This window comes from Cupressus sempervirens, chromosome 4, assembly GCF_028749045.1.
Source record: "Cupressus sempervirens isolate cs-2001-9-10 chromosome 4, ASM2874904v1, whole genome shotgun sequence".
NCBI lineage: Eukaryota > Viridiplantae > Streptophyta > Pinopsida > Cupressales > Cupressaceae > Cupressus > Cupressus sempervirens.
The window spans coordinates 343,615,809-343,642,575 of record NC_143121.1 but is presented as its reverse complement, the minus strand read 5'-3'; the positions used below and the strand labels follow the sequence as shown (position 1 = coordinate 343,642,575).

The following is a 26,767-nucleotide window of genomic DNA, read 5'->3' as shown; positions in this document are numbered from 1 at the left end:
TCAAGAATGCAACACCCGCTACCTCAAGTTGTGAGCGCACACAAGTATATATGAAAACCACAAAAATGCTAAGAGGGGGAGGGGGTGAATCAGTATTTTAAAACTTTTACTCAGTAAACAACATAAAGGGAATCAAAGGAGACAACAACACACAAATGTATCTCATGGAAACCCTTTTGGGTAAAAACCACAGTATCACTAATCTCTCAACAAAAATGGGCTAAAAACCTAGTACATCATGGCTACAACCTTTATAATCACCAACAAGCTCCAACCTGTCCAAGAGCTACAACTCTCACTAGTTTAATGGCTTCAACCAATACACTTGCAGTTTACAAAACATTTGAAATGCAACCAATGGTAGTCCTGGCATAGACTAGTTCTGAGAGTGCAGTAACAGTAGATGCTCAAACTAGATGTAGTGACTTGCAATAAACATTATCCTTAGAGTCTTCAATTTTAGAGCTAAATCAAAAACCAGTGCAGCAGCATAACCTCCAATTCTCAACGCCTCCAATGACTTACTCTTTTTTTACAGAATTACTCTCCATCTTACTCTTCCACAATTTGGATATACAGAAATTCTAACCAGCTCTTTTAGTAAAGAACAACACATACAGTAGCATGCACGCCCATCCTTTACAAACTAACACCCCTTAGTTTTACAGTTTTTTGCCTTCCAAAACTTGAAAGCAACCAGCTTCAATATCACAAAAAACTATCTCAGTTCAAAAACTGGTATTTAGAAAACATTCATTTCTTAGTAACACACCCTTGCGTGACCAAAAAATCTCTTTTTGAGCACCTGCATATTCACCATTTTTGCAAATGTGTCACCCACAGGTAGACGTGGCACCCTTACCCCAAAAACGTCTTCTTTCTCTGCCTCCCTGCACAGATAATCAAGACTGCATTTTTTCGTGATGCAGGCCCCATCATTGTTTTAATGTTCACGATCAAAACAAAAACCAAATACTCGTATCACCGTTTTCCTTGCAATGAAAGATATTTTTTGACCTTTTTCAATTCAGGACAAATTTAATTCAAACTTTTTATCATATTCCATCTTCAAATCATGCTTTTCATAGCAAATAATTATCACAGAGTTAAAGGCACTCAGTGAAAACTCATCCACATGGATCCCGTTTTTCACCACATTTCAAGACTTCCTTAATAGTCCTCACTGTTGCATTCTACCCATATCCAGAAGAATGTCATTTTTGGACCTACAATTTGATTTATGCCAACCATATTCTCCATTTTCTTCAAAAAGACAAGCAGCAAATCCACTTCAGATTTTAGTCAGCTGTTTATTTAAGCAAAGAAAATGATGCACTCCTTTTCAAAACTCATAAAATTGTCCCTAAAAATAGTTATTTTCTGCATTCAATAATCTTCATTTTCAACCATAATGGAACTGGTTCTTTGTATAACAAACAACTGTTACTACAACCAAATCGCATATAACCAGAAATAAAAACTGGTGACAATATCTGCTTGAGTCTACCGCCCAACTCCAGCCTCAAAAAAGATATTGAAGAACATACAACATTCAATAGGCACCAACATATTGGTCCCCAAATACATCAGTAGGCACCAATCTAGAAGAGAGACCCATCCTTGAACCCAAAATCTGAACACCAAGATATCAATCTTATACACATCAAGTTATGTGGAGTGTGGACATTCAAACTTGAACCTGATATGGTAAATTGATGTTGTTGTAGTTGTAATAAACTTTGGAGATGAGAACTCCTTACATAGATTTACAATGATGATGTTGCTGAAAGAAATGATCGTAAATTAAAGACAAAAATAGAAAACCACTTAATAAACTAAAGACTAGCTAAGATTACCTTTAAAGAAACATTATAATATTATGAAACCCTCCCTTAATGGTCATTATCTAACTACTGCCTTTCGGTCACAAATTCTTCAAAACATTTTTCTGCTGTTGATACCCTCCCTAGATCTGCAAAAAATCAATGACCAAGAATAGCCAAAATCCATGCAGAAAAGAACAGAGAAGGTTGTCCCATTCTTTAGAATGTTTTGCAACAAGAGGCGGGCCTTCCACTGACTCTACCACTAATCCTCCCAGACCCGGCAAAACATCTAACCAAAAATCATCACACAAACATTTGCTCTTCCCTGGAGGCAGAAACAAACACTAAGAATAACTAGCACGATTTTGAGAAAAAATGGGTAAATGCTGCAAATTTTGCAGATGAGCGTGGTGCCACGAAGCAGACTACAAAAAGCCACAATTTTTTAGGAAAAAATTTGGAAAAACCAAACACAATTTTTGAGGTGAAAAATCAATCAAAACCAAGCAAAAGAATCCGAGACACAGATCAAAGAATACAAAGCTTTGTTTTTGGGAAAAATGGTAAAACCCAGCATATAATTTTTGAGGAAAAGATTATAAACCAGCCAGATAAACCCTTAAGCTCACTCTTTTGCTTAAGCTCACTTTTTGTTTAAATCTAAAGTTGACTTGATATAGCCCTTCCACTTTTCGCTAAAGTAACCACCAATGTGCTTTTGACCTGCTAGGACCTTTTCCCGCACAAAGGCACTCAAAAACTACAAATAACTTATCCGATTTGAAACTCACTCAAAAGTAAAATTTCTCTCTGTGAGTGCATGCCTAGACAACTTATACATGCCTAGACAACTTATACATGTTATTTCAACTTAAAATCACCATAAAAAAATTTACTTTTTGTCTTAGCACATTCTAGAAGCTTTGATGGCCATTTCCCCTGCCTTGGAATGTCTTTGTCTTGCCTTCAATTGTCCAAGCTTTCATCTTCACCCTGCCTAGTGTGATTAAAAAATCCTTTCATTGACCCTACAAACGGGTTAGCTAGAAATGACGACAACATTGATGACCACTCCACACAACAAACGACAAAATTTTTGGCTTAAATCATCATTCAAAGTCTGGTTCTATTCTGTACAAAGTCTGGTCCTTGTCAAATTCTCCCCAAATTCACCTACAGAGCCACAGATTCACTGCAAATTCTGTCAAAGGAATCTAGGCAGAATTTGGAGCGAATTTTGAAGAATTTGCTGCCAAGCAGCTGAACCTGAGTTGAATTTGGTCTCAAAACAATTTTTTTTTTAACTTTTTAAAGTATTTTTTGGCCTAGTTTGGTCTATTCGATCCTCCCAACCCTAAAAGTCACCACTAAAAAGGCCAAAACAGATTATTTATATGTCATTTATGCATTGGTGAGTGAAAATGAAAACTTTCTTATAGAGGAAATCCAAATTGACAATTGGTGAAGCCCAAATTGACGATATAGAGGAATTTCTTTAGAAAAACTATGATTTATTCTTTGAATCCAGGGCTTAAAATCTGAATCTCAACTTCTGATCTAGCTTGGTTAGGAATCCTCTAACCAATGTAAAAAATTCAGATAACTGCACTTATCTTTTGATGATTCCTTTCATTCTCAAACTGTCCCTTGATATGGAAATATGTCCGATGCATGCGACCAAGCAAGTGTATGATGTTGTATGTTTGGCTAAATGATGCAATTAATATCCCATTGAAATGAAACATAAATATGCTGGTGTATTTTGCTATGTTGCTTTACCATTAGCAGAGTGGTGTATGGACTTATTTGTTGTTGCATACACACACACATATTTGAAAAAAAAAAACATATGTTTTGGTATGGACAAATCCAAAATGAGTCCGAACCCAACCCAAAAAATATTTGGCCAATTTTTGAACCCAAATCTCAAACCCGCATCCGTACCAAAATCCGAACTGGCAATTTAGAACAAAACCATAGAATCTATCTTTAGAATAAAATGTTAAATAAAAGAAGACTACTTAAAAGGCTTATTAATAAGATCAAAGAAAAGGAATTCTAAACTTCTGACGGACATATATATACAGGAAAATGGCTTGCAATGAAAAAATAATATGTATTCCAACAAGATAGTAATAAATTAGACAACACAACACAAGCATTACCATCCAAAATATGTTTTGAAACAATATGCCACAGACAATAACACAATTAAGAAAGGTTACTTCATAAGATAGAAAGAAAATGAGTGTAAACAGATGCATATGAATAAACAAGTGTAAACAGCAGACTGTTGCTCTTCATACCGGTCTTGAGGCATGTATATGCTTCCGAAACCTGCAAAACACTGATAACAATCAAATTTCTGAAAGGATATGTGTTATCATTTTTTTGAACTTGACAACTTCTATAAATGAATTAACTAATTTATTTTTCCTTACGAAGAACCTGTGATCTTCATAGTTTTGTGATACAAAATCATCATAATTACAAAATTAATCACCAATAAGAAGTCAAAAGATATGCATTTAAGAGTCTTATCAGAGATTATACTGGAGGTTTAATTGTATTGGAATAGTAGTCCCATTTTATTCTCTCATTTATGGATTTCTGGCCATAATAAAATGGTTGAGAGCTAATATGCAACGACAGTAGATGGTTATGAGCATAAGAGGCTAAAGACCTTGTTTATGAATGTTTTTTGATGGATAATAGAAACAAGTGTGACCAGCATTGTCGCTAAAAGTTGATCAAATGAGAATTAACCATTTGTAGATTGACACAGAGGCCACCAACGCAATGATTTAAGGAGCTATAAATTACGGATGTCAAATGTGTAATATATTGAATAGTATTATTTTTGAATTGATCGACTAGAATGTCCAAGCTCTCCAAAATGCATGGCTTCTGTGGATGGAATTATTACAAGATAACATCCTCTAGATGTTGAAATATGAACATTCAGCAATGGACATTGTGGGTATGTCAGTTGGCAACAATACCTCGAACATCCAAAACAACCAACCAATGCAATAAAAAAATTTAATTAGTCATGCACACATTATTTAACTACTTGTAATAATTTTGAATGCAATGCCATATGCCATTAATTTATTCAGTCACATAATCGCTAGTAGCATAGCAATTTAATTTTTTAGTTATCTTCTGTAAGAAGGCACTGAAAATTCACCTGCTTGAATTTGGACTCTGCATGAGATTTTTCAGAGGAAGGAAAACGATCTGGATGGGTTTCCCATGCTTTTTTCCTATATGCCACTTTAAGCTGCAAAAATGCTTAATCCAGGTTAATTCAAATTACAAACAAAGCTATGACTCATACAGAACCTACACGAACGTAAGAAACCGAAAAATGAGGAAGACAGCTACATCTCAAGAACATCCTCTCCTTGGAGAGTTAACAAAATTAAAACATCACACATAAACACATGCATGCAAGAATGCATCCATACATACATATATTTATCACCTTCTTAAGTAGAAAGAACCGAACTTGAGAATATAGAACTTGAATTATAGAATCTCAGACTAATTTTATATACAAACATATTTACTGACCATGAATAACTCCTCATGTTTCACTAATTTGTAGCATCAGAATCAAAGAATGTATAGAATTTGCATGCAAAAATAAATAAAAGAGAAGCAGTAGTCTCTTTTTCAGACAGCAATAAGAAAGGAATTACTAGTGGTTGACGACCAAAATCAAACATAGTTTCTTGAACTTTCTGAGCACTAACAAAGAAACTTATTTGAAATTCTAGACATCCATACCTTCAGCTTGAGATTAAAAGTTGATCTATTTATGTCCCCAAATCAATGAATAAATGAGGACTACCTTCAGCTCATCCAAATATTTAACTAGCAAATACTTGAGAAACAATTTTTAGAATTCTTGATTTTCAAGCTTACATATCATGCACCAGATTAAGTTGACCACTTCACATTGCTGAGAGAACCAAAAAAAAAAAAAATGTACAAGTTTCATAGTCTCCTCAAGGTGGAAACCCTAAGTTCCCATTGCCAACTCAATGCATAAACTAATATCATATGTGAACATGAAACAAATCCATGAAATCAAAGAATGATAAGTGTGATTGGCTGCAATACCCCCTTTACAAATCTTCGGCAGTGATTGCATAATCCAAAGAGCCCTCTCAGATGTGTCATGGTATTTTGTGGGGGGCAATCAAGGATGACCTAAAACTTCTCCTGATCCACCTTAACTAAATGGGCACCAATTGCATGTCCCAAGTATAGAACTTCTGTTATTCCAATCTCGAGCTTGGACACCTTTAAAAATAGTGATTGTGCCTCAAGAATGCCCAAAAACTCATCAATGCATTGAACGTGATCCCCCAAGTTTTGTTGAGGATCAAGATATTGTCAAAGAACATAAGTGCATATTTTCATAACTGCCCATTAACTACATGCTTAATTCGGGATTGGAATGTGGTACGAGCACTAATCAATCTAAAGGGCATGACCAAGGATTTATAATGCCCATAATGGCATCTAAAAACAGTCTTATGTGCGTCTTCGTCACTCACTCTAATATGATGGAACCCAAACAAAAACTAATCTTATAAAAGTAGTTGTCCAATGAAATTCATAAATAAGCTCCCAATTGAAGTAATCTGTGATATCCATATGGACATTAAACAAAATGCAAACCCGCATCATCAGGACCAACCCCTGTAGCCTAACATTCAAAACTTGTGCTGATGAAGTTAGAATGTCACCATAAGGCAACTCCATAGAAGATCTATGAAATGTCTTCTTCCCTGTATCCATCCACATAATATATATTGGACTGGAATGCATATTATCACCATCATGCATTGAAAAAGATGTAGCTGTAGGTGTACCATATGTACTCATGCTAACTGTATCAACAATAGGTGTTGCTGCATCGAAATATATGGACATAGGAACAACATTAATTGCTGCAACAGAAAACAAAACCGAATTTTTAGTTGATGAAAACTCATAATCATTAACATGTGTGGCTTCATTAGAAAATACATCAACCACTGCATTTATACCATTAAACTCCTCATTGGATGGTTCAACTGACACAAAAGTGGCTGCTGATATGATAGTATCCTCATGTTCTACTAATCCCACTATTACTGCAGCACCATCTCGCGACAAAGCTTCATATATGGTCTCCTTACTTTGCACACATGTTTCTACTGATTCCGCTGAAACACCCATATCACCAACATCATAGATGGGTGGCTCTATACGTGTCTCGATCCCACCTGAGGAATCAACTACATTCTGCTCTGGAGCAACATACAAATCGTCAATGTTGATGCCCATCTTTTTAGCCATAAGTTGCAACATCATATCCATTTTCCTATTCTGCTCTTGTTGCATATGTCGCCCCTTCTCTAATGTATCCAGTAATCTAAATATTACATTTTCTTGGTCAGAACTAGTATTTCTATCATCTCGGTCACCCATGCTGTTGTCTTGTTCAAAGAATGTCTCCTCTGTGTCTATATGACTAGATTAAATGCTTAAGATCTCCACAAGATGGTAGGACTTATGGCTCTGATACCACTATAATGGTTATCCTAGAAATAGCTCTAATACCACTGTAATGGGCACCCACTGGTTATAACTTCATGAAAGACTTTGCAAGAAAGCTCTGATACCACTGTAATGGTTACCCTAGAAATAGCTCTGATACCACTATAATGGACACCCAGGAATGCCCAAAAGCTGAACCAACTGCTGAAATTATATTAATTCTAAAAATTCTGCAATCAAGTACAAAGAGATGTATTCCAAAGGCCAAATCCTAAGGCAATGATGTCTAGAATGTTACAAAAGAGAATGAATGTCCTCTATTGCCAAAAAAGGAGTGTGATTCACACATCCAAGCTCTTATCAAATGCAAGTCATAATCATTCGATACAATAATCCGATGATCAATAATGAGACTTTCACCCCTATTTATCCTTTTCTTCATCCTTCTAGAAGAAACCAAAACATTAATTAATTGCAAGAGCTAGAAGCTTCCTCCTTCCAATAATTAATGCGTTCTCTAGAAATTCCTCCCTTGACAATAATTAATTAAATCACGAGAGGCTTCCGTGCTTCCAATAATTAATACATACACTAGAAGCTACTCCCTTGTAATTAATAATTAAATTAATTAAATACAAAGTCACCTTTTAATTTTAATTGAATGGCTTTATAAGAAATTAATTTAATTTCTTCTTATCCTCTACTGAGACTTTGGAGAATGTGAAGGCCAAAATATGGGATCATTAAACTGAAGAAATATATTAAATAATTATTTAATATTAAATTATTAAATAAATAATAATTAATATATTAATTAATATTAATATTAAATAATTAAATATTAATTAATATTAATATTTAATATCATAATATTAGTGCTATTTCTTGGTATCAGAGCTTTCTTGCAAAGTCTTTCATGAAGTTATAACCGGTGGGTGCCCATTACAGTGGTATCAGAGCTATTTCTAGGATAACCATTACAGTGGTATCAGAGCTAAATGAATCACACTCTCTTCTTTTGGCAATAGAGGACGTTCATTCTCTGTTGTAACATTCTAGACGTCATTCCCTTAGGGTTTGGCCTTTGGAATACACCTCTTTGTAATTGATTGCAGCATTCTCAGCATTAATATAATTTCAGCCTTGGTTTAGCTTTTGGTCATTCCTGGGTGTCCATTATAACTTAAATGCGAACAAATCAGAGATTTTCTTCTTAAATACCAAACCCAATTTAGAAAGAACTATATGTAATATATTTGGGTATAAAAAAGGATCCTTCCCTTGTAAATATCTTGGAACCCACCTGGAAAAAGGAGTTAGACAGTAATACATGGAAACAAATATCCGATAAGTTAGATAATAAATTGGAAAGTTGGAAAGGGAAATGGCTGACAAAAACTAGAAGGTCAACAATGATTAAAGTTGTTTTATCTGTCATCCTGACTTACCATGTGTCGTGCCTCACTCTTCCTAAGGGTATCAAAAGATTTTTGGATACAAAAAAAAGGAACTTCTTCTGGCAAGGCACAAAAGACAAAAAGAAACTAGCCCTGATTAAGTGGGATCAAATTTCTAGGCCTATAGAATTTGGTGGTCTAGGTATTAAAAACTTAAGTTGGCAAAATGAAGCATTGGGAGCAAAACTAAATTGGAGAATGTATCAAAACTATGAGAGTAAGTGGACTAAAATTTTATATCACAAATATCTAAATAATCTTGATCCAGTATCTTTGTTTCACACCAAAAGTCCACCTAAAGGCTCGAAAAGTTGGAACTTTATGATACAATGTCACCACCCTGATCTCCAAAAACCTTGCCTGGGACATTGGTCACGGTGAGGAGGCTTTATTTTGAGAAGACTCGTGGGATAGGCTCCCATCCCCAGATAGTTTCAATCTGCTGATCAATATAAAGAATACATTAACTAACCTTTGGGGTCTGCACGTCATAGATTATGTAGTAAGAAACAATTCCAACAGGTTTAGAGGATGGCAATGGAAATCTGTAGAAGAGACAAATCTGTCTACTAATGAAAAAGCAATATTTATACAGTTTTTAAGTAACAAATAAGTCAATCATAAAGAAATGAGGAATAGACTAATACGGGGAGCTGTTAAGAATGGCTTATATAGCATAAAAAGGGGTTACAAAATGATAATCAACTCACATCAAAGGGAAAAGGTAGAAACCCTTCTTCACCTCTACTGGGATGTTGCATGTCTACTAAAGGCAGGTATCTTCCTCTTGGAAGCTCTACAAAAAAGGATTCTCACTGCTAATAGGTTCACTAAGATGGGTTTTGAGGGGCCTTCAAGATGTCCTTTATGTGAGAATGAATCAGAAATGGTTGAGCACTTGCTATTCCAATGCCCCTTTGCCAACAAATGTTGGAAGTGGTTGTGTAATAAACTTAATTGGCAAGTAGCCCTCCCAGAAAAGCTATGCGATTTCCTTAGAAGCTAGCCCAAGCAAGTTCATCTCTAGGAACTGTGGAAAGAGAGAAACAGAAGAATTTTTTGGAACGAAATAATGGATTGATCACCCCTCCTTAGTAAAGTAGAGGCAAGTATAATAGAGGTCACAAATAGCAATCTTAGGAATTCATATAAAGAAGAAGGTTCTTTTCAGATTGGGATGCAGAAATAGGGAAGAATTGGTTTAAACTAATAAATCGACCAATGATCTATTCAAGGACAAGCAAGCAAGCCAGGATTAACTGCAAATGGGAGCCACCTCCTAAAGGTTGGGCAAAACTAAATTTTGATGGAGCTTCTAGAGGCAACCCAAGTATAGCAAGGTTAGGATGCATCATTTGTTCAAATATAGGATCTTGGATAATTAAACAAGCTAAGCCTTTAGGGCTTATATCTAATAACTAGGCCGAATTAGAAGCCTTAAGCAAAGGCTTAAAATTGAGTTTGGTGGAAGGCATTGAAAAGCTATTCATCTGAGGAGATTCACAAATTATACTAAATGCTACAAGGAATACTCCTAATTGGGTATTAAATTACAAACTGGAAGAAGCCTTACTACTAGTAGGTAAGTTTCAAGAAATTAGGGTTTTGCATATCTTTAGAGAAGGGAACAAAGAAGCGGACTCGTTGGCTAACTTAGGAGGGGATGAAGAAGATCGTTTATTTAAAAACAAAGATTCTACCATCTCTTAGGTTAGATTTTTGGAGTCCTCCCTTCTCTCCTTCTCGCTTAACATTTTTATTTTCTTTCGGTTTTTAGTATATGGCTTTATAGTTCTTTTTGTAATTTGCCTCTCAGATAGTTTAGCTTCCTTTGGTTTCTATAGGGATAGATCCTCTTTTCCTAGATTAAGGGAGTTTTATCTTCAAGTTTTAACTTATAATTCCTAAACTTAAGAGGGTCTCAACATTGATTTATTTGACCTTGGCTTAGTTGCATGATCTTTTCTTTATTATCATTCCAGCTATTTGCCTTCATTCTCTAAGTTTCTTTGTGTCTTATAGCTTGTTTTTATTAGCTTATTTTGTCTTACTCCGTTGTATAATGTCTTCATCTTCTAAATTTCCTTGTTGAAGCAAACTCTTCATCCAAGGTTTGTTAGAATCTGATAAGATTAATAACCCAGAAAACTAGTGCAACGAATAAATATCTAAACTATAAATGCAAATGATACAAAATCAAAATAGCATCATAGAGTTAGTCTCCAAGAGAGTAATGCAAATGCTGGAAGCAAAATAGCATTAAGAGGATGCAAAAACAAGAGATGCAAATACAAGCCAGGTAGCATGCTTATATAGGCTAGGAAGAGGGAGGAGGTGGCAACACCAACCAATGAGGAGCAACCATCTATCGGACTAAAGATAGCAAAGTATCTTCCCAAGATAGCTAATGGATGCTCACATGTAGGAAGGTGACACCTCACAACTATTCACCTAATAAGACATGCTTTATTAACCTAAGCGAGATTATTAAAAGTGTAGGAAAAACCTAGCAAAATAGGAAAAATAAAAAACTACACTAACACCCCCCCATAAGCGAAGCTTAGGTGGATGTAAAAATGGGTCCCAGCAAGTCAAGCCTGATGAGGTACCCATGTACATAAAATTCCCCCAAAAGAGAGAGAAAAGAGACTCCCCAAAGAAAATTAGGACTCCAAGTGAGAGGAAGTGGCCCTTCCAAAAGATGAAGCATCCCATACCCCCAACAAAGCTTGCAAATTTTGTCTGGTAGATCCACTTACATCGAACAATTTTTCTTCCCTTAGAAAAAGGGACAAGATCCCAAGTGTGGTTCCTCATCAAGGAACTATACTCTTCCTGCATAGCTGTATCCCATTCAGAAATACCAGAAGCCTCATGAAAGGACTGTGGATTTAAGGCAGTAGCAATGAAAATATGTAGAGCATCCTGGAATTGTGAACGAGTCTGCTTGGTGTCTGATGGATCCCCAACCCAATCACCTGCAAACTGCAAGGTCTGTCTAGCCCAAAGTGGACCAAAAGATGGAGAATCTAGAGAAGAATCATCAACCTGTGAATGATGACTAGGAGAGGAAGGAGGTGAGTCCTCTGAATCACTCTCTGCATCAAAAGTGGAGGTAGAAGACTGCTCAAATGAATCTGACCCATTAGAAGATCTATCATGTATTCCAAGTGACTCCAATGTCAAAGTAGAAGGCAACCCTGTGACCATGCTCTGTTGGTTAAGCTGATGCAAGTAGTGGAAGCTAAGATGGCCAAATTGCTCATGCCATAATCTGCTCACATCATTAGAGTGAGTGAGCAAAACAGTCAAAGGAGGATCAGGAACAAGGTGAGAAAACATATAGAGTCGTGACTGATGATCTGCTCTCGCAACTGCAATTGTCGAATCATTGTGCAACTCACATATCTCCATTGAATCAAGAGTGAACTCAACCCGCTTGCCTAAACTTGTGTGAGTGATCTGGTCTACTGATAGGAGATTAGTTGACAATGAGGGTACACAAGGAACATCATGGAATGTGCCATCCCCCACATCAACAGACCCTCTCCCACACACCTCAATAGGAGTGTTATCACTCATCAACATAGAAGGCATAGTACATGGCTCCAAGGATGCAAGTTCTTCCTTAGATTAAGCCATGTGGTGTGAAGTACCCGAATCAAGAACCCAAGTGGATGGTGAGAAAGCAACTACAAAAAGGGCCTTGCCCTTTCCTTTCCCCTTGCTATTTTCTTTTTCTTTGTTAGACCCTTCATTAGAACTTTGTTTGATAGACTCAGGAACACTGATATTATTCTTCTCAAGAATGTATGTCAAGCGATCAAGTTGTTTTTGCAAACATTTATGTTCATCATGACCAGATCTTTCACAATAGGCACATTTGACCTTTTCTTTCTTAGGCTTATTGCCCTTGGAAGATGGTGTATCAATAGTTGCTTTTGAAGAAATCGATATCTGATCCTTCTTCTCCTCGCTATTCTTTTGTTTCTTGTCCTTACTATTGTTGTTACTACTTTGTCCTTGTTGTTCTTTTGTGCCTTGGTTGGTAGCCAAGGCATGTGACTTAGAGGACGTAAGAGTGCCCAAATGGATTAGCTTGTCCTGTTCTCGAGTGAGATTGACAGCAAAATCATCTAAAGATGGCATGGTGAATTGAGTACCAAGTGCACCCTTAGTAGCATAGAAGGTAGAGACAAACACAGAATATTCTGAACTTAGCTTAGAGAGAATACTAAGAATCAGTTGTTCATCTTTCTTTTCAATTCCACATTGTTTTAACTGCAGCCTTAGTGATTTCAATTTGGTGAAGAAATCTTGGATTGTGTTGAAATTGCCTGGACTCAAACTAATTAATTCATTTTCCAACATATGACCCCTCATTGAATCTTGTGTGCCAAATAGTGTTTCTAGCTTTGTCCATACTTCATTTGGTGTATCCAAAGACTCAATGTGAAATAGCAAGTCAGGAGAAACAGAAAAACACAATGTTCCATATGCGTCATCACATTTGTTAAACCACTTAGGCTTGTCTTCATCTTTAGCAGGTTCAGTTTCAAGTCCCATAGTTATCCTATTTAATCCAGCTTTCCTTAAGTGAATTGTCATGCGTGATTTCCACTCAAAGTAATTGTATGGAGTTAGGATGGGCATATTTGTTTGATCCATGATGAAGAAATGCTAAAAAGAAGAGAACCCAGCCACGACAATGCCCCCCCTTTTTTACTCAATCAAAGAACCCCCCCCAAAGAAATATGATTTGGCACTTTATTTTAGTGCGTTTACAACTATCACTAGAAAGAAATACTTAGTGGTCTTGATTTCAATGCATTACAAACCCTCAAGAAAAGCATATTCTAAAAGTGAAACTTGGGCACAATAATCAAGAAAACAAATAGCACCACTGCGATCTACTCGATAAATCATGCACTTTCAAAAAAAGAATCGCCTCGATACGAGGTCGTATGAGAAAGTTATGATCTTCCGAAGTTTCCCAAACGAGAACTGTGCACAGTCACGGCTGAGAATCTGCAATTTCTGAAGAATTCATGCATGAAAATCAAAAAACAACTCCACTAGTGGATAGAGCACAAAAAAATAGCCAAGTTCATAACAAGAATCATCAAAATCGGAGTCTGTATGAGCAAGAACGAGACATTTGAAAACTGCATTCAAATCTGCAACTGCCAACGGAGAGGGGTATGGATGTAGCCTTTCATGCTCGATTCTGCAAAATATACAGCTTGCATGCAAAATCTAAAAGATACCCAAATGGTTTTTCGGGGCTGCGAACAAAACCCAGAAAGCGTTTTTCTTGTTGATGTACAGAAGATGCTACTGTAGTGTAAATTAGACGCCTTTAACAGTAAAAAACGGCTCCAAAAATCAAAAAACGACCCCAGCAACCAAAATATGACATGCAAATGCTGGATCAGCTTCCTAAGTCCATCAATGGCATGCTGGAACCTGCAATACTGATTGAAAACTCCAAATATGCAAGTTGGTTGTCAGATTTGAGATTGAAACCCCAGAGAAAAACCATTTTTGTCAAAAAAATTCTGATTCTCAGGATCATCCAAAGATGCAAAAGAAGAGCATACTTCGTTTTTCAAAAAACTACAATAAAGTTTATTAGCCCCCCCCCCCCCCCCCCCGAATCTCTCAAATAAGAAAACTAAAATCTACTCTTGCACATAGAAAAGCTCTGATACCATGTTAGAATCTGATAAGATTAATAACCCAAAAAACTAGTGCAAAGAATAAATATCTAAACTATGAATGCAAATGATACAAAATCAAAATAGCATCATAGAGTTAATCTCCAAGAGAGTAATGCAAATGCTGGAAGCAAAATAGCATTAAGAGGATGCAAAAACAAGAGATGCAAATACAAGCCAGGTAGCATGCTTATATAGGCTAGGAAGAGGGAGGAGGTGGCAACACCAACCAATGAGGAGCAACCATCTATCGGACTAAAGATAGCAAAGTATCTTCCCAAGATAGCTAATGGATGCTCACATGTAGGAAGGTGACACCTCACAACCATTCACCTAATAAGACATACTTTATTAACCTAAGCGAGATTATTAAAAGTGTAGGAAAAACCTAGCAAAATAGGAAAAATAAAAAACTACACTAACAAGGTTGACCCAACCTTGTTATGAGACATCAACTTAGACTCATGACTACAAGCTAAGTCCTCATCAATGATCATATCTCCAACTATCATGACATCCACACTGAATGCTTGATCTCTTCCTCCTTATACAATTTCAAATAAATAATCCACGATCCTTTTGCTCCTTGATTCATCCTACAACAAAGAGAGATTAGGAATAATTCATAGAATCAAAATAACCTAAAGAGAAATATACAGACCAATGCTAGAGGAATAAATAAAATATATCCAAAAATAAGAACTAATAAAAGATACATCAAGATTGTCCAAGGATATGAATACTTATCTCTTTATGGACATTAGCTTCCTCTTGGATCAAGGAATAAGAATCTCATGCTGCTACAAGATTTTAAGACTTGTCTAATCACCTCAAGAGAACACAAGAAAGTCTGCAACTAAAATCTAGAAACTGTTGTAGCAGATTGTGCACTCAAAGAGGGCAACCCATTCCCTTAGCTTCGCACAATGCCCTCAAACTCACTCAAATAGTTTAAGTCAAAGCAGTGGACCACAGAAGATTGAACAACAATCTGGAATTCCCAACAAAATAAAATCGAATCTCAAAGTAATTTTTGTAATGACCCCATCACTAATCAAATCAGCAAGCATCCAAAATTTTCTTCAATCTTTTCTAGTTGCATAGATATATATATGTATCCCATAAAACTCATATAGCTTTCCCTTAAACTAAGATCTTGAGTACCCAACAAAAACGGACAACTAACTTGCTGATCACTTCAGAATACCTGAAAAGACTAAGATCATCCACAATCTCTTTAATTTCATATTAATCAGCACATATGAATCTTTGCATCTTGCTGACTAAGCCTCCAGTCATGCAACTCAAACAAAGTTATGAATCATATCTTTACTATAGAAATTAAACCAACAGCAAAATAAGAAATTTGGCCCACAAAAATCTATATAGAATAACCCTTCTTAAAAATGAGAACTGATGTAGATTCAATGATGAGAAATGAAACCTTTAATTTCAGATATGTAAAACTTTAAAAAAATAAGAATCCTTCTGAATTGTAACCAGATTCTTTATGAGGTGAAGCAATGTCAACGTTTGCAACAGCTGCTTCATGTTTTGATCTTGATAAATGATCTATGGGAAAGTGTCCATACTCAACATCTGAAACATTAAATTCTAAAAAGATCCTTCTTCTTCTTCAATTCAGGAGCTGAATCTGAATTCTCACTCTATTTCTCTTGAAATTTTCTTTCCTCCATTCACTTCCTTTCCTTTTAGAAGAATAGGAAGCAAGGACATGATCTTCTTCATGGTGAGATTTTTGCCCATTTCCTCTCGCCTCCAATCTGCATTCCTCTTGAATACAATCATCTCTCAAACGATCAAATTCCAGTGGTTCATCTCTTCCACTAATCCCTTGAATGAAAGATTCCCAAGAGTGAGGAAGGTCGTTCATGGCCAACATGACTAGGTCTCTTTCCTCAACTGATTCTCCAATTGCATTTGGCTGATTCTTCAATTCTATAATCTTCATGAAGAAGGAGACAACAAATTCTCCTTTAGCCATTTTAATGTGAAAAGACTAGAGCTCTACTAGTGTTGTTGAATTCATACAAGTTCATTTAAGTCTCAAACATTTTTTTAGCTGAGTTCAATGTAGATATAACAAGCACAAGATGATCCTTTATAGAATCAATCAATATCTTCCTTGTTGTAATGTTATTCTTCCTCCATTGAGCTTTCTCAGTATTGTATGTTAGCTCAGCTACATTAGTAGTCACATGGTTCAAAAGATAATTTTCTTCAAAAGCAATGAGAACCCTAAATTTCCATGAGTAAAGTTGGATGTACCATCCAACCTGTCTTGACTTTGAGTCTATTCACCATTGTTGGATGCTAAAACAAGCAAACTGAAAGTAGAGCAAAGAATAATTCAAAATTTAAAATATATCTGCTTCTGGGTCAATTCCTTAGACCCCACTCTGATACCATGTTAAATATTAAACCAGAACACAAGAAATGCAATATTCAGAAACACAAAAACAAAAAAGAGCAGATGACACAATGACAAAAGATAAATCCTTTATTGAAAGCTCAAAAATAAGCACAACATTCTCAAGCTCAATCAGGAGATAGAATAACCAGTGATTGTTATCTCATTAACAATCAATCAATATGCCCCATGCACAGTTTGACTAGGTCTGCAATGTATAAATATATCATACAAACTTCGAGTATCTCATAGATACTATAAACACCGAAAAGATTTACATAGTATTGTGCTAAGATCAACTACAAAGAATATGTAGCTTGCATTGCATACACTATAGATGATAGAATATTATTCTTCATTCACCGAAAATCACTAACTCTTCATGTGCTAAAGTCTTGCATTTTTCTAAAGAATAAATATTGATACACAATAACACCTACAATACTTGACCTCCTAGTGAAAGACAATGACTTGGTCACTCAACGGGTAGCATATTACGATAATAGATAAATATCTATTGTTAGTCAATGGTAATCTATTTGTAATCTATTGTAAATATTAGAATGTTTCTAATATTTATTTAGTTGTAGTTATCTATTAGCTTTCTTAGCTTTCTTTTAGCTAGAATAGAATGTTTATATTCTTTACGATCATTTCCTAAGGAAACATCATTTTATTCTTTTGTATATATAGACCTATTGGTCTCTGTTAATAATAAGCAAGTATTTTACCAATTACTTCCTAATATGGTATTGGAGCCAATACTTCAAATTTTTTTGAAAATTTAATAATTTCTTTCGAAATTATCCACTCTAAATTTTCAAAATTATTTCTGAGTTTTTTCTCATGCTGCCTAGGGTTTCGGTTTGTTTGATCTTGGCTAGGGCTTACAAGTCTAAAAATCGCGGCAATCTGCACATCGCATTTTTTTGTTGGATGTTCGTCTGCAAATCACACATATTCCGCGAGTTTCTTTAGGTGTTTCTCTAGTAATCACGAGTGTAACAACCTCAAGTTGCTGGTGTGATCACAGAGAGACACAGGCAAGCAAAGCCATCTGTCACTTTTTGGCTGTCGTTTGATCCCACACGCACACTTCAAACACCATCTTTGGTGTCATTTTTGGTCCCCCAAGCCATAGATGGCCTCAAAATGGTTGTTTGTTACCTCAGATCGAAATTTTTTGGCCTCCAAAACTCCATTTTTCTGCAAATCCAAACTTCCATGGTTGCCAACTAGGGTTTTCTTCGAAACCCTAATTGTTGAGCTCGAAAAAAATTTGATTCCAGATTTTTCGAAGGTTTTTCGAGAGCTCAACTAGGTTGTCATCCATTTTTTATGGGTGCCTCGATTTTTTTGCCTCAATTTTCGAGCCAGCGGATCAAGAAGTCGATAACATATTCTTTTTGGGTTTTTCGAGCTCTCTTTTGGGTCATCCTTCAAATTTTCTAGGTCTTCCGTTTTTTCCTCAAAGAACGTGCCTTCACAGATTTTCATTTTTTCATTGAAAAATGTACCATGGCATCTCTGAGAAACATTCTACTCAAGCACAACACAAAATTCAATGGTCAAAATTATGGAACTTGGAAGCAGCAGATCATAGCAATTTTTGAATATCAGAATACCGATCAAATTGTTCTAGGTGTTACGAAGTGTCTGACCACTCCTAGTACTGATCAAGATACATGGGATCTGAATATTCGAGAAGCGATGATGCTTCTCAAATTATCTATGGCTAATGAGTAGCTCTCTCAAATTCCATCCGACAAGACAACTGTCGAGATATGGACAAATCTCAAAAGTTTTCATGAGACTTCTAACAAAAGCAGAGCTTTCTTCTTGAAGAACACTTTGTTTTCTATTATCATGGATGAGTGAACCTCGCTCCAAGCTCACCTAAATAGGATTCAGGAAATCCATGATCAATTGCTTGCAATTGGTTGCAAAATGGAGGACATTGTGGTTATCACTCTTCGAAGTTTACCATAATCCTATGAGCATTTTATTGAGACTCTCAACATCACGTCTTCTAGTGTTGATCTAAAGTTCACTGATCTCTACACACTTCTGCTTCAACAAGATCAATGGAAACAACAGTTTGGTGACAGCTCCACCTCCACCTCCATAGAGCAAGCCTTTGCTATTAAATCCTTTAAAAAGGATAAAGGCAAGTTTCAGCAGAAGCCTTCTGCTCCAACTTCAAATGGCTCCTGAAAGAAGAACAGTCAATGCTATTGCCACAAGTTTGGGCACATGAAGGTTGAATGTCGGAAATGCTTAGCTACACAATCTAAGCAATCAGGTTCACAGCCCAAAGCGAACAATGCAGAGCACACTGAGTAGATGAAATCTGCCTTTTATGCCTTCAAGGCTAAAAGACCTACAGATCATGTGAAGTCAGCTGCTTGGTACAATGATTCAGGTGCCTCTAGTCATTTCATCCTCCACAGAGATTAGTTTACTAACTACCAGCCTTATTCAAATTTTGTTATTTTTGGTGGTGGAGAAGAGTACACCATTGTCGGCAAAAGCAACATTCAAATTCAATCTACAAGGAGGAATCCCATTTTCCTCAATGTGTACTACATTCCAAGGATGAAACTAAATCTACTCTCAGTCAGTTAGTTATTGCGACATTCTCCACACTTGGATGTTGCCTTCAATTCACATCAATGTAACATCATTGATCGGGGCGACTCAATCTACTATTACAGTGGGTCTCGAGGATCATGGTCTTTTCCGACTTACTAATTCTCGTGATTCTCCGGACTTATCTATGTCTGCTCAGTGGTCTTTTGTTATCACACTTTGACATCCATGATATGGGCACTTAATGTGCAGTGATATGGGCACTTAATGTCCTTGGATTGCCAAAGATTCAGACTCAAAGGCTTGGAGTTTGTGATGCATGTCAGGCTGGGAAGCAACACTGTACACCTTTCACACATGGCGGTTCATGGTGCACTTCTCAAGTACTTCAACTTGTTCGTGCTGATATCTACGGCCCTTTGGCCATTCCTTCTGTTCTTAGGTCCAGGTGTTTTTTGTTGTTTGTTGATGATTTCAATAGAAAAATGTGGGTGTATTTTCTCAAAAAGAAATCCAATGCATTTCCTATATTTCAGAAGTTTAAACCTTTAGTTGAAAGAGTCTGGGAAATCTATTATTACTCTTAGATCAGACAATGGGGGGGAATTTTGGTCTAATGATTTCTCTAGCTTCTTGGATACTCATGGCATCAAGCACCAGTTAACCACACCCCACACACCACAATAGAATAGTGTAGTTGAACGTCAGAACAGAACAATCACTGAGATGACTCGATTCATGCTTGAACACAGACATGTCCCGAAGAAGTTCTGGGCAGAAGCAGTCAACACTGCAGTTTATCTTTTGAACCAGTCACCTACAGTGGCGGTCAAAGGTAAAACTCTAGAAGAGGCCTGGTCAAGTCACAAACCCAAAATTAGTCACTTGAAAGTTTTTGGCTCCCTTGCTTTTGTTTGGAACCCTAATGCATCACACACCAAGTTAGATGCCAAGAGTCAAAAACTCATGCTTGTTGGATACAGTAGTCTTCACAAAGCCTACTACTTGATCGACACTGAAACATCTCGTCTCCTGTATAGTCGTGATGTAGTCTTTGATGACCAGCAAGGACAATTCATGCATGTTTCTCTTGTTCCTGATCCAGTAGACCAACCTATGAAGGCTCATGATTTGGGAGTTTGGCTTCCATTACGTCCACGTGATGGGAGGGCTTCAGTTGCTCCTACAGCTCCAGTTATACCAATGAGCCCTGTACAGACACCTCCAACTTCTCCTACAGGATCAGCTTGATTTGTTGATGCTTCACCTGAGTTTGATCCAACTTCTTCTGATGAGGAACCTGATCACCAAGCATCTCCTGATACTAATGTTGGTTGTTCTCCTCTCCGGCCTAAGTGGTGGGCTAAGACACTTGTTGATCTTCATGATGATGAGCTCATTCATGGGAGCACTACTCGAAAAAAGAGCAAACCTACAAACTCTATTAACTTTTCTCTCATAACCAACATTCACAGTGTGTTTGAACCTCAAACATATTTTGAGGCTAAAGGAATTCCAAAGTGGGAACAAGCCATGACAACTAAACACCAAAGCTTGCTAAAGAATAACACCTGGGTCCTTTCTGATCTTCCACTAGGGAATAAACCCATTGGCTGCAAATGGGTTTACAGAATCAAATACAAATTTGATGGTACTTTGGATAAGTACAAAGCTTGTTTAGTTGCGACGGGCTTTTCTCCGCGTCAGCATTGATTATGAGGAGACCTTTGCTCCTACTGCAAAGATGAGCACAATCAGATTAATCCTAGCCATGGCAGCACAATTTGGCTGAAAGGTCTATCAGATGGACATTAAGAGTGCTTTCCTAAATGGAGATCTCCATGAAGAGGTCTACATGATGCAGCCTCCTAGTTTCAAGGTTGCTGGTAAAGACCATCAGGTTCTCAGGTTGGTAGAAACTCTCTATGTCTTGAAGTAGGCCCTTGGGCATGGTACACAAAAATTGATAAGTACCTCAGTGATCAAGGCTTCAGGAAGAGTTCTTCAGACTCAAATTTGTACATCAAGACTACTGACAATGACATCATCCTTTTGGTTATTTATGTGGATGATTTGATCATCAATGGCAGTTTGGCATCTTTGATTCAAGGAATCAAGCAAAATTTATGCCAGTCTTTTGATATGACTGACCTTGGGCTCATGCATTATTGCTTAGGTGTTGAGGTTTGAAAATAGTCTTCTAGTATATTCATCTCTCAGTCTAAATATGTCAGGGCTCTGTTAGACAAATTCTGTACACAGAATTGCAAGCCTGCATCTACACCCATGGAGAAAGGTCTCAAGTTATCAACCAAGTTTGATTCTCCTCCCGTTGATGATACTACTTACAAGAAACTATTAGGTAGCCTCATCTACCTCTCTACTACTAGGCCTGACATCAGCTTCGCAATCAGTTACATCTCACGCTTTATGACAGCTCCCAAGGCTGATCATTGGATGGCTACAAAGCGTGTGCTTCGTTATGTGAAGGGCACTTCAGATTATGGACTTCTTTACTCTCGAAGTTCTAATCCTAGACTCAGTGGGTTCACAGATTCAGATTCGGCAAGCTCTGTCGACAATAAAAAGTCAACTTTTGGATGTGTTCAATTTGGGATTTGGTGTCGTCACATGGACCAATAAGAAGCAATAGGCAGTTTCTCTCTCCTCTACCGAGGTCGAATACAAAGGGACTGTTAAGGCGAGATGTGAAGCTATTCAGCTTTGTAGGATTCTTGGGGATATGCAGATGTCACCAGCAGGACTGACTACTCAGTTTGTTGATAACGAAAGCATTATCAAGTTAGCCTAAAATCCAATCTTCCATGAAAGAACCAAGCATGTGGATGTTCATTGTCACTACATACGACAACTAGTTAAAGAAGGGCAATAGATTTGCAGTATGTTCCTACCACAAATCAAATTGCAGACATTCTCACCAAGCCTCTTGGTCCTGATAAGTTTGTCAAATTCAGAGGACAGCTTGGTGTTGTGGATAGATTCACTGTTAAGGAAGGGTATTACGATAATAAATAAACGTCTATTATTAGTTAATCGTAATCTATTTGTAATCTATTGTAAATATTAGAATGTTTCTAACATTTAGTTCACTGTTGTTATCTGTTAGCTTTTTTAGCTTTCTTTTAGCTAAAATAGAATATTTCTATTCTTTATGATCATTTCCTATGGAAACATCATTTTATTCTTTTGTATATATAGACCTCTCGGTCTCTGTTAATAACAAGCAAGCATTTTACCAATTACTTCATAATATAGCACCTGTTATATTCCAATGAACCGTAGAGAGTTATTAGGGGAAGACAATTCCAATTCATTGCAAACAAATAAGTCACATGAACCATAAATACGAGGCCGCTTGACATTCAAAAAGAGGCATGAAGATGTTGAAACTAGAGCTCAAAAATCCATGAAAATAACCAGCCATAAGAAAGAGACAAAAACTGAAATAGAGAACACCAGAAATATCTTGGGAAAACTCTTCAAGAGTGAAGGGAAAAACCCAGCCACACAACAAAATATATCTTTTATTGATAATAAACGTTCAAGTGTACAATGTCCTTTGCTTGATGCAAATATATAACAATAGGAAAGACTCTTCACATTATAACCGAAGGGTCTCTTGAGATTCCTATAAGTCCTATAATTAATTATGACTCTTCGATTATTCATGCCTCAGTGCATGAGAATGACATATGTCATTTACATCTAATATTACAAATTAAAACTTAAGTGTCTTTTTCAGCTAAATGTAACAATAATGTTCATATTTCCAGAGATAAAGATCTCTATCACAGCTACCATCTTAAACACTCCCTCTTAGCCAGAGAGAGATCTTTGGCTGAACAGACACACAAAGCTGCAACAAAAAAATGTCAATAATAAATTCTAATCATATGTATTCAAAACATAATTCATGGAGTTACTCAACATGAACACTTGTAATAATGAATCATAAACTCTGTAACAATCAATCATATTCATGGGATCACTCAACATGAAACTCTGTAATAATCAATCATATTCATAGAATCACTCAACATGAAATCCTATAACAAGCAATCATATTCATGGAATCACTCAACATGAAAAGATTTGCAAGACTCACAGCTAAGCCTTTGTTCACGGACTCTCTCAACGTGAACTGTCATGGAATCTCTCAACATGACATCCAACTCTCATCACAAAATCTCTCAACGTGATGACATCATGGACTCTCTCAACATGATGTTCACTATCGCATAGTGAAAGAGTTATCATAGCTGATCCTACAATCTCATTTATTCACACAAGAATAGAAATAGACATGACAAAATAAGACTTAGTTCCATAAGTCAAATTTACAAATACCATAAGCATCACAAGCACATATAACAATTACAGGAATTTCATAAGCATTCCCTCTTAATTATGAAACCTCCCTCTAAAGCTAATATCTCCCAAAGCAACCTATTGCCTTTCTTGTTGCATCCTGCAACAAAGAGAGATTGAATGGATTTAAATTAAGGACTATTTTGCTATGCTCCATGGGGATGCATCCCCTGCCTCTGTACCCTAGTACCCGTACCGGGTATGAAACGGGGACGCGGGTATGGATTTGGGCCGTACCCTGCGACGTCTCTTTTTGAGGGAAAAGGGGACGGTCCCCGAAACACTAAAACAAGTTTCATAGGAAACTTGGGTATGGATTTCCGTACCGGGGACGGCTTTCCCGTCCCTCGCCCGTAACCTTTTGCCCACGCCGTCCCCTATTTTCCAGCCGGCTGCGGGTGAGTTAAAAAGTTAAAAAAAAAGTTTTTTTTTTTTAAATTGAGTCTTTTCTATTCCGCCCAAGGCCCACATGGATGTTAACCCTAATGTGTCTTCTTAAATAGTTAAAGTTGGAGTTCATTGCTCATTTGGAGTTGTTTGCAAGTTGGGAAGAGGAAGAGGAAAACATTCAACAACAACAAAAGAGGAGTGTGTTTTGGAGGTGGAAGAGGAGGTTTTGCCTTCATTTCTACTTCATTCTAGGTATGTTTTTTATTTTCTTTTTGTTTGATTCAAACTTTATTGTTGTTTGTTGTCATTTTTCATTTTTTTCAATGACATAGAGAGGGCATGTTAATGGAACATTGAAATATTTTTTTTTTCTATAACTTGCAGTAGTATACTATAAATCATTGTAAAATCCAAAGGCAAAAACATGAGCAGCAGTGAGAGTGAGGGAAGTAGCGATAGCATGGAAGTTGCCATGCAAGAAACTCAAGTGTCGCAATTGCAAAGACCAAGAAAAAACCTAGGGCAGCCATTGATGAGCCTAATGTAGATGTCCCTATGGAAGATGCAATGCCTAATCCATTTGAGTGCCCTTCCAAAGCCCTAAAACAATATGCCAAAGGCCCATTCAATCCTAAGAAACCGCTCGTACAATTTGCCACAAAAGTAGACAAGAATAAGAAGAAAAATTCGGGGGGTAGTAGGGAATGGGAGTGTCATATATGTAAGAAGCATTATTTTGGGAGCTACACAAGAGTGTATTGCCATCTTTTATGGATAAGTGGGCAAGGGGTGAAAGGTTGCAAAAAAATTATGGAGGAAGAAAAACTTGAGGCCAATAGGTTGTATGTGGAGGGGGAGTTATTGAAATCCGAGGGTCCTACGAGTAGCACACCCACACCCTCATTGACTCCCACTAGCACTGTTAGTAAAGGGAAGGGAAAGGCCAAGACTAAGAGAGATACCAATGTGGCTGATTTATTTAACATACAAGCAAAAAAGAGAGCTGAAGAGTCCATTGGTAGATTTCTTGTTGCTCATGGCATACCATACCATGTTTCTCGTTCCTCATTTTAAAAACAAATGTGCAAAGATATTTATACTGCTGGTCCCTCATTTGTACCACCAGGAGAGACTAAATTACGCACCACTATCCTTGACAAAGAGTACTCAAAAGTAAACATTTTGATGGAGGATATGAGGCAAACATGGATGAGTGATGGATGTTCTATTATCATGGATGGTTGGACCGATATCAAACATCGGCCACTCATCAATCTTATTGTCACTAGTACAGCAGGGGCCTATTTTCTTAGAGCCATTGATTGTTCAAGAAAAAAGAAGGATGCATCCTTCCAATTTCAGATTTTGAAGGATGCTATAGAAGAGGTAGGGGCTTCAAATGTTGTGCAAGTAGTCACTGATTCAGCCCGGGTGTGTAAATCAGCTGGATTGATAGTAGAGAGCACCTACAGACACATTTTTTGGACCCCATGTTGTGCACATGCATTGAATAACACCTTGAAGGACTTTGGGAAAATTGATTGGATAAAGACTATGGTGTTTGAGGCTAGAGACGTGCAAATGTTTATTTGCAATCATCACACATCTCTTGCATTAGTTAGGACATTTTCCAAAAAAGAATTCCTCAAGCTTGTGGAGACTCGATATGCTAGCTACTTCATTTTGTTGGAGAGGATGCTTGAGGTCCAAGAGGCCTTACAATCCATGGTGGTCAATGCAGAGTGGAATAGATGGCATGAATCAAGCACCCCAGATGGAAGACTTGTCAAACGAAGAATCCTGGATGAAAATTCGACCACAATGAGGTAAGAAACTTAAGAATTGGTGGACATCATAATTGTTATTATTGCTGATTTAATAAAAAAAAAATTCTGATTTAAGCACTTGCTGATTTTTTTAACATATTATGTTTCTCACTTGCAATTTTCTTTCATTTGCAGATACATTTGCTCCTTCATTGACCCTATTGTGCAGGTCATTAGATATGCTGATACTAACTCTCCTAGCCTTGGAGAGATTTATGAGACCTTTGATAGCATGCTTGGGCAGATCAAGCAAGCTGTTAAAGATAAGGAACCTATTTTGGAGTTCTATGAGGAGCATCTTAAGCCCATTGTAATGAAAAGGTGGAACACTATGAACACCCCACTTCATATGGCAGCCTATGCAGTCAATCCAAAATGGTATGCACCAAGGCCTGGGAGAGTGCCTCCATCTAATGATGAGGAGGTGAGTTTAATTTATTAAAGAATTCTGATTTTATAATACATTTTTAAAAAATTTATTTTATTTGTGAAGTTTATAAACTCTAAGTTCTCACTTCTTAATTTTTGTTTGTTCAATATAGGTGAAGGAGGGCTTCTTCAAGGCCCTTTCAAAAATGTATAGTGC

At 36.9% G+C, this 26,767-nt stretch overlaps 1 protein-coding gene across 1 annotated transcript in view; it reads right to left on the bottom strand.

The window, feature by feature from the left end:
* LOC149561437 (Chaperone DnaJ-domain superfamily protein) overlaps nucleotides 1–26,767 on the bottom strand; it is a 73,583-nt gene that overhangs the window by 38,972 nt on the left and 7,844 nt on the right. The window contains exons 2-3 of the mRNA XM_089825149.1: nucleotides 5,017–5,109; nucleotides 4,133–4,163 (exon numbers count right to left, since the gene is read on the bottom strand). Of these exons, the coding sequence (XP_089681275.1) occupies nucleotides 4,133–4,163; nucleotides 5,017–5,109 (124 nt within the window). The remainder of the gene's footprint in view (nucleotides 1–4,132; nucleotides 4,164–5,016; nucleotides 5,110–26,767) is intronic.